Genomic DNA, 13,541 nt, shown 5'->3' with positions numbered 1-13,541 from the left:
GTGCCCTTGTTCCTGGGCAGGAGGTGAGGCTGGGTGCCCTTGTTCCTGGGCAGGAGGTGAGGCTGGGTGCCCTTGTTCCTGGGCAGCCTGTGAGGCTGTGTCCCCTTGTTCCTGGGCAGGAGGTGAGGCTGTGTGCCCTTGTTCCTGGGCAGGCTGTGAGGCTGTGTGCCCTTGTTCCTGGGCAGGAGGTGGGGCTGGGTGCCCTTGTTCCTGGGCAGGCTGTGAGGCTGGGTGCCCTTGTTCCTGGGCAGCCTATGGGGCTGTGTGCCCTTGTTCCTGGGCAGGAGGTGGGGCTGTGTGCCCTTGTTCCTGGGCAGGAGGTGAGACTGTGTCCCCTTGTTCCTGGGCCAGAGGTGAGGCTGTGTCCCCTTGTTCCTGGCTGGGCTGTGTCCCCTTGTTCCTGGGCAGGCTGTGTGCCCTTGTTCCTGGGCAGGAGGTGAGGCTGGGTGCCCTTGTTCCTGGGCAGGCTGTGTGCCCTTGTTCCTGGGCAGGAGGTGAGGCTGTGTGCCCTTGTTCCTGGGCAGGAGGTGAGGCTGGGTGCCCTTGTTCCTGGGCAGGAGGTGAGGCTGTGTGTAGTGTCCGTGGTTGCAGGGATGCTGTGCTTTCTGCAGTCAGTAATTCTCTGTCTAGCAGTGTTGAAGCACCCCGGTTTGCCGTGCCCCGTTATGTAAATCACACCCTTTCTGTTCCTGCCTGCCTTTGAAACTGGCTTTCAGTGAGCACTGGAGCTTAAAATGAGATTTCCACAAGTATTTGCGCTTGTAAAACACCCCCACCTAAATGCTCACTGAGAGTAAGCCCAGCACGGGTGGTGAGTGCTGGCAAACCCAGGACACAGGGAATAGCAGGGAGGATGCTCTGCCACTGCTCCATGTGCTGTGGTACATCCAGAAATGCCTGCCACCAGCTCCTTCCCACCCACAGCAAGGGCACTGGGGAGAGCTGAAAGCCTCCTAGGAGCCAGAGGAAGTTCTTGTTTTCGTTTTCCCCAGGAAGTTTTTGCCATATGGTTTGAGATGCATACACTTTGAATGCCACTTGTGTATGTTTTGATACAGGGATGCCAGTGAAGTCAGGATTAAAGATGCCTTGAGTTTCCTCCAGGCATTGCAGATGCCAAAAAACCAAAGAAAAGCCAAGACAACACAATCCCAGCCTCTAAATATAATTTATGATATTATTGCAGTATGAGAGTGCCTGTTCAACATACTACAGTGGTAGAAATGTTAAAAGCTTTGCCTATAAACAAACCACAAAAATAGCTGTTCCCAAACTTTTGGCCTGCCAGCTCGTGACCACAGTTGTGCAGCTGGGATGCTGTTGAGTTTGCAGCCCTGCTTGTCTAGTCCTGACTAATCCCCTGGGCTGTGCTGCCTCCAGGCAGGGCTGGCCTGGGCCAGGTGAGCCAGGGAGGAGAGCAGCTGGGAGCAGTGCCAAGCTCTGCCTCAGATTCCCTGCTTGTCCTTGTGCTGCCTTTGCTCCCAGCCTCAGCTCCTCATCCCTTCTGCAGGGACAGCGATGCTCACAAAGGGGGAGCTGGGATGTTTTGGGGCTGCTCCCTTTGACGCTTGTGAGGATTTGTGAAGGGATTTTGAATGAGTTAGAGACAGGACCTCTGAGTTGCTTCAGATGATGTGATTTATTTTTCTTATCTTCTACATAGGCAGAAAGAGTGAGTTCAGCTCACATCTTCACTGCTTGGCTCAGAAGGTCACAAGGCCTCTAGCTACAAGATCTTTTAAGGATTTATTAACCAATAAAACACTGCCAACAGGATATTTATGGTTTTGACCCAATCCTTAAATGTTTCATCTTATGGACTCCTGCTTCCGTGTAAGCTTTCTTAGCCAATCGTGTTATGACACACAAACCTACAGTGCTGTACTCTAAAACTCCAAACTTTACCTAGCTTAACATGTCTCTGCTTTAAACTATAAATCCACATTCTCACTTCTATCACCTAAGTTTGGAAGCCTTTTCCAAAGTCTCAGGTCAAATCCTGGGTTTAATTCCAAGCTTTGGCTTACAGGCCCAAAGTTCTGAGAGTTTTCTGCATTTTGGATTCCAGCTGAATGCAAATAACTGCAGCAATGTGTGCTCAACACCAGCTTCCCACTTGAACCAAATAAAGTCCCAGGCTTGTTCAATGGCCAGGTGAGTGACCCCCACTGGTGACAGGAGCAGGATGATCTGGCCACCAGGAGGTAAATACAGCTAGAGATACAGAAACTGTTCTGATTTGAGGCTGCTGACCCAGTGGTGCAGGGAGAAAAGTGCCCCAGGTGTGCAGCGGTACAGGGCGTGTGCTTTGGCACAAAGCTTCCTTTCAAATTCCCAGCCCTTGGCATGGGTGGGGTTTCTTATCCAGGTCCTGAGAGGTGCTCCTGTGTGGTGCCCTCTCTCATCACCTGAACAAGCACAAATGTGACTGTCAGTGAGGAAACAAAGTTCAGGTGCCACTTGAGCATTTCTCTGCCTCCCTTCCCCACCACAGTGTGGGGATCTGGGTGTGCTCAGCTCAGAGGAAGAGGCACTCAGAGTGTGCTTTGTCTCTCCTGAGGCGGCTCAGGTGAATCCCACCTGGAAGTGCTCCCTAGCACAGGTGGGAGCTTGGACTTCAGCAGGAACTGAGTATTTGAATTTCCTTTTCTTTGGAAGCCAAGGCCCAAGCTTGTGTTTAGCCGAAGGAAAGGGGTCAGTAACTCTGCAGCCATGGGGGAATGTAAATCATTTCAGCTCAGTGAGAGGGACCTGGCAGCCCTGCTCACCTGAATATGAAGTGCCACTCTCCAGTGACTCGGGAAAACACATCCCCACCACCCCAGGAGAAGGAGCAGGGTGCTGAGGAGATCTCAGGAGCCCCATCCCTGACCTTGACCTTGCCCTTTGCTGTCCACAAAGCTCTTTGCTGTCTGCATCGAGATAAAACACCTGCTCAGGGAACATTTTACCATTCCAGCACCTTTATAAATGATTTTCAGCCCTCTTTTTAATCACATGAAGAAGGAGCTGCTCACCAGTGACACCTCTCCTCTTGGGGGCCTCCCTGCCTTGAAGGCACTCCAGGAGCTGTCTGCAGCCAGCCCACACTTGAGAGCAGCAGCTGACAGTGCCAGCATGTCCAGAGTGTCCCAGAGCCTGTCCTGTCACAGCTGCCAGCTCCAGCTGGGCTCTGGGGAGGGCGTGCAGGCACCTTGGCACTGGTGCCACTCGAGGAGAAAGCACCTCTTGGTTTCAGTCTGCAGCGATGAGTGAGAGCCCTGAGGGTGTCCCAGCCTGGGGACTGCCACAGCTCCTCACCCCTCCGTGGACAGTCCCAGCCTACCCAGCTCTAGAGATTCCATTTTTTCTTCATCCTCTGTGTGAAGAGTGGGAGGGAAGCGCTTCATTTATCTGGAGTGTGGCTGTGCAGAGACTCAGCAGATAACATAATTCTGCGTGTGTTGGACCTGCAGCAGTGTGGCTGCGCTCTGGCTGTGCACAGGGACACCGTGGTTTTTGGGGGATAATTCAGTTTGTGGAAGAGGGGAAGCAATCAGAGGCAGGCCTGAGCTGTACAGGGAGGGAAGAGAGGGAATTGTCCATTTCAAAGGTACCCCCGGAGTGGAGAGGATCCAGCCAGGGAGAAAGGGAAGGGCAGGGTGCAGAGAGAGCTGCGCTGGCAGGTGTCAGAGCTCTGTAAATGCTTGGATTTACACAGCCAGGCTCTCAGGAAAGTCACTCCCAGTTTCCAGAGCAGTGTTCTGAGGGTGCTCCTAGGGCAGATCCAGCTGGCTTTGCTGAGCTCTGCCCCAAGGGCTCCTGAATTCTGAGCAGAAACCTTCCCACAGAGGGAATGCAGCTCAGTGGGGCTTCACCTGCATCTTTCCAACAAGGAAAGAGCCCATGGGCTGGGGGTTAAGAACCATTTTGAATTCCCTGTTCCAGCTCGTTTCCCTGTGCACACAGACTCTGAAACCACGGCAGGAGCTGGAGCAGCTCCTCCCAACCAGAAAAGCCCTGGGGCAGGGCAAACCCAGCCTGAGTGTGGGCTGGGTACCCCCTCTGGGGCTGAATCCCTGCAGGAGACAGCTCAGGAGAACCCCTGGCAAGGAAGGCACAGCTCCAGGGCAGAGCTGGCACGTGCAGCCAGGCTCCAAACCCAGCCCTCGGTGCCAGGAATAATCAGTGGAGACCTGAGAGAAGCACCCATGTGGTGGGAGCAGGCCAGGGCAGAAGGCAGCCTAATAAAATGAGATTATTTCAAATACATGCAAATTCAGAAAGCAATTTAATGACCTGAATTCTTGAAGTGCAGCCAGTGGGCTCAGAGAGAACTGAAAGGAGAAAGGAACAGAAAGTCACAGCTAATTTCCCCTGTGTCTGGGCAGAATTTTAACAACAGAAAGCTAATTTTGATTGTTTGATAGAAGAATTATTGTTGAGTGCTGGCTCCTTTTATGAAATCACATGAGCCTTTCTCCCTGTTCTTTTGTGTGCTATCTACAGTTGAAGAAAATCTGACTTTGCAGTTCTTAATTAGGGGAGCAACATCTGTTTGCTTCGTTTCCATAATTTTACATACCCCACTCCACTTCAAAGCACCAGGAGCTTTGCTCTGAACATCTCCAAGGCTCTAAATATCTTCCTTTCCCCCTATATTTAGCCCGTTGTTGCAGGGAGGCAAACAGGGAGTTCTCAGAGCCCAGAGGGTGTTCTGAGGGGAGCTGGAGCTGGAGCTGGAGCTGGGGTGGCTGCAGCTGGTTCCTCTGCTCTGGGGTGTCTCAGTGAGTTTGTGGGCAGCCTTTAGCAGTGATTTGGGGTGGATTGTTTATCTCAGGACCTCACTGTGCCCAGCACTTTCATTTCTGTGGGATGAACGTCCCAGAAGGACAAGCTCAGCCTCCCTGATTGGATTGCAGGGGAGCAGGAGCCCTTTGGCTTCTCCTGAGGAAGCTTCCCCGTGGCTGAGCAGGAACACAGGAGTGACTCCCTGCGGGTCACTGAGCAGGGCTGGGGACAGAACCTCATCTCAGGGGGGTCCCCAGAGCCAAACTCATCAGCTGCATCCCCCTCCCTGCCAACTGCCCTGCCCTCCTTCTGGCCAGGGGCTGGGACAAGGAACCCAGGCCAGGAAAAGGGGTTGGAACTGTTCCTCAATCACATGAAGAGGAGAAATAATCTCAGCACCAACCTTGGCCTGAGCAAAGTCAGTCCCACTCCTCTTTTCCATCCCACTGCTGGTTTCTGTCTCGGCAGAACCTCAGGAGTGTTTGTCCCAGCAGGACTCTGCTCTGGGGCTGGTGGGAAGCAGGATTTTCTCCAGAAGCAGCCCACAGAGCTTATAGTGGCATGTGGAAACACCGTGTAAATGAGGCAATTCATTAGAATGGGGAAGTCAATTAATTTTTCAGTTTGCCAACCAGTTACAGTTTTAAAAAATGGTTTTGAAAAATTCCTCTCCTCTTCCATGGCTGGAAGAACGTTTTCTGTAATCATCTGCAGTGTTCTGGAGGAGAAATTTGATATTTTCTTGGCAAATCAGAATAGAAAAATGTGATCTAATGAAACAGCTAATAGAGGCAAGCTGGGCTCGGGAAAACAATGAAGTGTAATGTGATTTCAAAGGGAAAATGGAGTGTTCTGGTTTAAAAAACAACAGAAATAATCATTCCAAGGTTTTTAGTGGTATTACTTCATCAACTTGACACAAACCTAAGGAGCTTTGATCAAACCACTTCCAGTAAATATCAGGCACGTTTGGAAGGCATCAGCATGGGCTGTGTGCATGGTCTGTGTTCAGCTGGGCTGTGGAGCCCCTGGAGTGCAGCTGGGAGACATCCAGGGTGGTTTCTCCTGGGACTCACAGAAACGCCCCCACAGAAATGTTCTACAAAGGCAGGTGGGAGGCACAGCATTATTCTCTCCCTAGGGAGGAATCCACATGCCAACACAGACCTCTGGGGCACTGAGCAGGAGACCCCCGAAGCTGGATCCCATCTCATGTCCCCCATTACTCGGAGCAGTTTCTCCCACCTCAGTACCCAGGTTCACAGTCCTTGCCTTTACTCTTCACCCAGCAGCAGGTGCCAGAAATCAGAGTGGCTTTCCAGCTAGCTGAGGTGGCCTGAGAAGGAGGGCAGCCACAGGGCAGGGCTTCAGGGAGACCCTGCTCTGGGACCAGCCCAGAGCCACAGCAGTGACAGGGCACTGGGAGAGGAGTGGGATGGGGCCAGGGTGCTGGGAGAGGAGTGGGATGGGTTGGGGCACTGGGAGAGGAGTGGGATGGGGTTGGGGCACTGGGAGAGGAGTGGGATGGAGTTAGGGCACTGGGAGAGGAGTGGGATGGGGTTGGGGCACTGGGAGAGGAGTGGGATGGGGCCAGGGTGCTGGGAGAGGAGTGGGATGGGTTGGGGCACTGGGAGAGGAGTGGGATGGGGTTAGGGTGCTGGGAGAGGAGTGGGATGGCGTTGGGGCACTGGGAGAATGGGATGAGGTGGGGCACTGGGAGAGGAGTGGGATGGGGTTAGGGCACTGGGAGAGGAGTGGGATGGGGTTAGGGCACTGGGAGAGGAGTGGGATGGAGTTAGGGTGCTGGGAGAGGAGTGGGATGGGTTGGGCACTGGGAGAGGAGTGGGATGGGGTTGGGCACTGGGAGAGGAGTGGGATGGGTTGGGGCACTGGGAGAGGAGTGGGATGGGTTGGGGCACTGGGAGAGGAGTGGGATGAGGTGGGGCACTGGAAGAATGGGATGAGGTGTGGTGACACCAGCATGGAGCCATGGCTGCTGTGGAGCTTCGGGAAGCTGTTCCTCATTGCCCTCTCTGGCCCTTCCCCTCAGCCCGGTTTTATCTCGGGACAGCAGCTTTGTCCCCAGCTGCTTTGAGCTCAGTGTGTGTCCCAGCCACAGCCTGACCTTGCAGTGCTGCAGGGGCTGCACATGGCCCATGCTGGGATTTGTCCCTTCAGCTCTGGGAAGGGCAGGACTGCAAAGCTGCAGTCCCAGTCCCTCTGTGACTCTGGAGTGCTGCAGTCTGGCCACCTCCTCCCTCAGCTGCCAGCTGCAGTCAGGCAGGTTCTGCTCTCTCCACATGCAGTCTGTGTCTCTGAGTGTGTTTAAGCAGCTCTTGGGAGCTCATTTTCTGTGATTTTAGCAGATCTGGCTGGGAATGACTCCACGTGTGTGTGTTCAGTGACCTCCTGTGCCAAACCCCATTTAAAGGTGGCCCTGGTGCTGCCTCTGCTGTGCCTGGCTGAGGGAAGGACTGGGGTCTGTCTCTCTGGGGGATCCAGGGCTGTTCCAGTCCAGCATACAACAAACAGCCATTAGAGAATTCCTACACATGCACTTCCAGCCCCTGGAATGACTTCAGCAGCTCCAAACTCTGCTTGCCTTCAGGATCACATCCTTCCTGGGCTAGGATCTTGCTCTGAGTGGGAAACAAAAGCTTTTCTGCCTCTTTTTTTTTTTTTTTTTGCAGGGAGTGATTGGCAGTAGGTAAAACAGCAGAGCACTGAGCATCCCATCCCATTCCCCACAGCAGCCAGGTCTCAGGTGCACATCCAGGATCAGAACCCTGGCAGCATTTCAGTGCAGCTCAGCCCACAGAGCCCTCAGAGCCACCCTCTGTCCTTTGTGGGGTGACAAAGACTTGATTTGAAAAAGGGAAGGGAAAGCCTTCAGTGTGTTCTGGCAGCATCTGCAGTTTCAGTCAGATTGCTCCTTCCTTTTTTATGGGCTTGGCTCAAATCCTGTCTGCTGGTTCCTCGTGCAAGGGAGGGCAAGGTTTGGGAACAGCTTCCTTTGCCCCTGAGCTCCCTCCTCGGCTGCTGTGAAATCACCTCTGTTCTCAGTGTGCTGTACTTCCTCGCTGATGTTTTCATGGGGTGGTTTCTGTACATTCCATGCTTTGCAGCAAGAACTAAACACATTTTACCTCCCCAGCATCACGGTGGGAGTGACTGGGATCTCCCTCCTGTTGTACAATTTCCTCTTTATTGGTGCAAGAGTTGTTTCACCTTTTTCTGGTGCTGGATTTGGAGCTCAGTGAGTTCTATCCAAGACTCTGCTGTTGCAGAGTGGCTCTTTAGGAGACCAGGGTGCCACCTTCCCTCTTCAGTGCCATTCCAGCTCTCTCCTGCCAGATGTTTGATTTTCCATTTGGCTGGAGTAAGAGGCATGTCCTGAAACTCTAACTCTTTTATCTGCTGCACGCTTAAAAGCTACATCATGGAGTAAAAAAACCAAACAACCATCTGGATGTCATCTAGATGTGCCTCAGATCATAAAGATCTGAGAGCTGGCTGGGTGGGATCAAAAGGAAGGACCTCTGGTGCCAGGCCCTGCCCTGGCTGGCTCTGTCCCTCAGCCCAGGAGTGATCCCTCCAGTGCCAGCTGCACTCCCAGGCTGGACAAATCATTCCATGGCATTTGCCAGCCCACTGCAAGGGCAAAGAGCTGAGTTAAACTCTGGCTGCAGGCTGGGAATCCAGCTGGAACATTCCCTAAAGCTGGAACTCCAAGGGCACAGCCGGGAGCTGCAGGATGCCTGAGGGTCCTACCTGGCCCAGCTGAGCTTTTCCAGCTCGTGAAGTCACAGGATAGAACCACAGAGCCATTCAGGTTGGAAAAAACTCCAGGACCATCAAGTCCTGACTCACAGGGAAATCTCCTTCCAAGTGAACCCCTATATCTGACTCCAGAGTGACCAAGGCACCAGAGACAGGTGAGGAAAAGGTGAAGCTGAAGGAGACCGGCTGAAGATTTCACTGGGTTTCTATTTTTGATGTTTTAATCCCTTTTTCTAATGGAGGCTCGGGTGCAAAATGGGAATCTTGCAAATCCATCAGCTTTTTGCTGCCGGTCTGCCACACTTCCCAGCAGTGCTGCTGCTGCCTAAGGATGTGTGTCCCGTTGGACGTGCGGCTCTGAGCTCCAGCTCCCAGCTCTGTGGGATCTGAGGCTGTTGGTTCCACAGGAGCAGGAGATGTGGTGTTTGCCATCTCGCTGGGGCAGAGGCTGTGCACAGACCCCCGAGGGCTGTGCAGGGCACCAAGGGGAGGCATTCCAGGGAAGTGGGGCAGGAAGCTCTGCCTGTGCTCTGCCACCCACGGTGCCCTTTCTCTCTCTCCTCCCTTCCTCCACAGGCAAGAAGAACTCCATCTTGCTGCACAAAGTGCAGCACGACCTCAACTCGGGGGTGTTCAACTACCAGGAAAACGAGATCATCCAGCAGATCGTGCAGCATGACCGGGAGATGGCTCACTGCGCCCACAACGTGCAGGCCGCCGCCGCCGCCGCCTCCACGCCCACGCCGGTCATCTGGACGCCGCTGATCCAGGCCCCGCTGCAGGCCGCCGCCGCCACCACCTCGGTGGCCATCGCCCTGACCCACCACCCGCGCCTGCCCACGGCCATCTTCCGCCCGCCCGTGTCCGTGCTGGGCTCGCTGGGCCAGCAGCCCAACCAGACCCCCAGGCAGCTGAAGAGATTGCAGTCGCTCATCCCGTCCGCCGGCCCCTCCGCCGTGGGCTCCCCGTCCAGCACCCCGTCGCAGCTGCACACGCCGGGCGCGGAGACGCCCTCGTCCTCCTCCTTCCACATCCAGCAGCTCGCCGGCTTCTCGGCCGCCGCCGGCCTGGGCCAGTTCCAGGTGGGGTCCCCTCCGGGGGGCTCCGGCCAGCCGGGGCTGAGCAGCACCTCCTCGGTGGGGCTGAGCCAGTTCCAGAATGCACCCTCTGGGTCACCCTTAGGCGCAGCTCAGCCCCTACAGCAGCAGCAGCAGCAGCAGCAGCAGCAGCAGCAGCAGCAGCAGCAGCCAGCCCTGTCCAGCAGCGGATTTGGGCACTTCCAGCAAGCCACAGCCAGCTCCCCATCGACATCGCTCACCCAGCTCTCATCAAACTCCCCCCCCAGTCTCCTAAACCAGTTCCAGCCCACCACGAGACCACTGCAGGGGGGACAGTCGCAGCAGCAGCTCTCGGGCAGCGGGACCCTGGGGGGATTGAACCACTTCCAAGCCCCTCCTTCTTCCAACTCTCCATCCTCCAGCCTAAGCCAGCTGGCGCAGGCCTCGGGCGGGCCGTCCGCAGGCCTGTGCCAAACGCATCCAAGTGCTTTAGGATCTCTGACTGGAACGATAGCCCAGCTCCACCAAGAGCGGCCTCCCTTCGCCTCCGCGTCCCCGCTCCAGCAGCCCGGCATCGCCTCTCCCTGTTACACCCCTTCTGGCCTTAGTCCTCCCAGTCAGAGCCCGGTGGCCACCAGAACTTTCCAGAGCGGCCCTGCCGGGGCCTCGGGCTCGCACGGCTCGCTGCTGCTGCCGCAGCCCGCCAGCCCTCCGGCCCAGGCGCTGCCGGCGCGCGGCGCGCTGCCGCCGGGCCGCCTCAACCAGGACATCAAGCTGATCTCCGCGTCCCAGCCCTCTCTGCCCCAAGAGCTGGCTCAGACGCTGGGCCGCCACAGCTCTCCTCATTCCTCTAGAGAATCTGTTTCCAGCTTCTCCCCCTTCCCTGGCGGCGGGAGCGGACTCCTGGGGAAGCCCTGCAGCTCCGTCCCCGGGCGGGTGACGCTGCCGCGCCAGATGTCCTCAGGTTCTCTGCCACACCCGCTGGCCTTCGCAGCCGGCACCGCTGCCCTGACCGCGGGCGGGCGGAAAGAGTCCATAGTGCTCACGGGGGATCTGGAGCCCGTCAGGTCCAAACTGCCCTCCAATTTGTGAGGACTCCTGGAGGAGCTGCTCGTGCCAGCTCTGCCCTTCAGTTCCTGATGAGTTCACTGAGCAATTTTTTCCTTTCCTTCCCCCCCCGCGCCACTCCTGCTTTGTTTTCGTTTTTATTTCTCCATTTCTTTTGTTTAGGTTTAACTGTGCTTAGAAACAAAGAAAAAAACACATGAAAAACAACGGGAAAAAAAAAACAAAAAAAGAAGATAACCAGGTATTCTTAGAGCTATAGATTTTTGGTCACTTGATTTTATAGAATATTTTAATACACAGGAAGAAAAGGATATGAGCAAATTTAATCCAACGAGGTAACGCACAGCCGGGGCGCGTGCCTGAGCTGGAACACGTGAATGAGCAGCCATAGAAGCCACCAAAAAGGTTTTCCTGTTGAGACAAAGATCCCAGGTTGATGTGGGCCACAGAAGGGGCCGTGGGGTCAGGCCCAGAGCTTGTGTTCGTAGAGCAGCCCTGGTTGGCCACAGCTTTGCCCCAGCTGTGACCCTGGGGCTGGGGACGTGGGTGGCCCAGCACTCACCACAAGTGTCCCTCCCTCCCTGCCAGGTGTCCCTCCCTCCCTGCCAGGTCACCTCCTGCACTCAGCAGGTCACACAGGAGCTGGGAAGGGGTGAGTTCACTCTTGTAGACCCCTCGAGGGATTTCCCACGGGCTGAGGTTTGGGTTGGACTCCAGCTGAGGAAGATGAGGGTGACCAGGAGATGGATGGGCCTCGCTGCAGATTGTCCCTTTCTTACTCCCCTGATGCTCCAGTGGGAACAAGGAGCAATCCCCTGTAAGGCACAGGGAGGGCAGGGATGATCCCTCTGTACTTTGGCATGTGGGCACTGGGAGAAGCCCTGGCTCTGCCAGCACCCCAGGCTGGCCCCAAGCTTCAGCCTCTCCCTGGTGTGTGCAAAGCACGGGAGGGATGAAGGAAGAGGCAGCACTTTAACGTCCCCTCTGTCACTTCAGTGGCTCAGTGTCCGTGGGTGACTGCTCTGAGGAGAACCAGAAAGGCCTGAGCAGCGGGGTGCAGTCCCCAGCCCTCCTCCTCCTCAGCCCAGGGCAGTGTGAGGCACCAGGACAGTTCCAAGATTTACAATTCTGTTTTTACCATTAAAACCAGATCAGCGCAGAAATCTGGCCAGCCATGGTCTGTGCATGTCCCCTGCTGGGGGAACCGAAATCCTTTGTTTGATTTCACCAGCAATAAGAGCCTGCACCTGGTGGGCTTCCCCTGACACCCTGCACGTCCCCGGGCACACCTGGGGCACCTGGGGCTGGGCTTTGGGCTCCCCGCCTGGGGACACTCCCAGTGGGCGGGGACAGAGCGGGGCCAGCAGCACTGAGAAGCCACAGCCTTTACCTCCAGGGCAGACGTCTCCTTTTGTGTCACTTCGTCCTTCCTCTCTCTCTGTTTGGGGTTTTCTTAGGCCAAGGGGTGTCTGTGCCCACCTCACTGTCCGAGTCAGGTGCTCAACTTTTCTAACACTCCTTAGAGACACATCCAGCCTCCCTCTGTCCCCAGCCCTCAAGGGGACGCAGGACTCCATGCAGCAGTGCCAAAAACTCCCCCCCCCCTAGTCTCCAGCCCCTCGAGGTCCCTGTGCCCTGCCCCCAAACCCTGGCTGACGGTTGTTTTTATACCGACTCGTCTGCAGAACTCTCTGCCACGTGCCTGCACCTTGAATGTTGCATTCCTGGGCACTCCTGCTTCACCCTGCTTTGGTGGCTCCCAATTCAGATGTGATCAGCTTTGGTCTTCCTTAAAGGGTCAGGGGAACTCTGGAAATGCTTTTTCTACTGGCTCCATGCAGCTCTGTCTGTGTGAGTGTGGTGGGAGGGTGAGTGTGTGTGTGTGTGTGTGTTTGTATAGATTTTATAGATGTACCTATATCTACACACCTGCTTTTCTATCTGTAGGGTAGTCACACACATCTGTAGTCTATTTATGCACATGTGTCAGCGCACACACACACACATATTTATATATATATATATATGTATATCCTAGTTTTAAATTAAAATACGTGTCAGTTCTGACCCTCCTGCAGGGCTGATTGGCAGGTGACAATTATAACCTCTAGATCCTGCTTTTCCAAATATGTACAGGTTCATCTTGAAACAGGAGTTGAAGCAGATTCACAGACCCTCTCATGTTTTCAGAGGTAGAAGGAAGACTCACAATATCCTTTGCAGTTTTTTGGGTTTTTAGCAAACCTTTCCCCTGTGAGCCAGAGGGCCCCTGGCCGAGCACCTGGAGGGTTTGGGGTGGGCTGGGCAGGCAGGGGGGAAAGGTCTCCAGCCCTCCTGGGCTCCTGTCCCGTGGCTGCTGCACTGGCCCCGAGTCCTGGCCACCCTGGGGACCCTCAGGGGACAGCCAGGGCCCCCTCCTCACTGCAGGACATCCTCCTTGGCTTTGCTTCCCTCGGGGATCTTCTTTGGGTTTCCAGCTCTCAGCACTGCAGTAGCCAACTTTGAGTTATTCTGACTGGACCCCAGTCAACACTAGGCTTGTCTCAGTAGGTGGAACTATATTTATTACTATTATTATTATTATTATTATTATTATTACTATTATTATTTGGTTTCTTTTGGGGGGAAGGGAGGGGAAGAGTTCTAGGGGTGGGGTTTGCAATATAAAACACACAAATAAAAACCTTAGTAAATAAAAATGTGAAAAACCCAGCCCTCTGACTTGCTGTGTGCTTCACGTGGTGAGCTCCAGGCAACACGAGATGAGCTTTAAAGGAGGAAAATCCTATTTCAGCCTTTGCTTTGTCCTGTCTCTATTTTCCTGCTGCCTTTGGAGCTTTGGCAGGGTGTTCACCACCTCACATG

At 54.9% G+C, this 13,541-nt stretch overlaps 1 protein-coding gene across 2 annotated transcripts in view; it reads left to right on the top strand.

Annotated features, from left to right (window-relative positions):
• HCN4 (hyperpolarization activated cyclic nucleotide gated potassium channel 4) overlaps positions 1–13,289 on the top strand; it is a 103,721-nt gene extending 90,432 nt beyond the window's left edge. Inside the window, exon 8 of one of the 2 annotated variants that reach the window (XM_038146747.1) lies at positions 9,127–13,289. In XM_038146747.1, the coding sequence (XP_038002675.1) occupies positions 9,127–10,700 (1,574 nt within the window). In that variant the 3' untranslated portion in view covers positions 10,701–13,289. The remainder of the gene's footprint in view (positions 1–9,126) is intronic. The other variant, XM_038146746.1, reaches the window with a different exon arrangement.
• Positions 13,290–13,541: the final 252 nt, after the last annotated feature.

Source organism: Motacilla alba, chromosome 10 (genome assembly GCF_015832195.1).
Source record: "Motacilla alba alba isolate MOTALB_02 chromosome 10, Motacilla_alba_V1.0_pri, whole genome shotgun sequence".
Taxonomy (NCBI): domain Eukaryota; kingdom Metazoa; phylum Chordata; class Aves; order Passeriformes; family Motacillidae; genus Motacilla; species Motacilla alba.
This window is presented reverse-complemented; position numbering and strand designations above follow the sequence as displayed.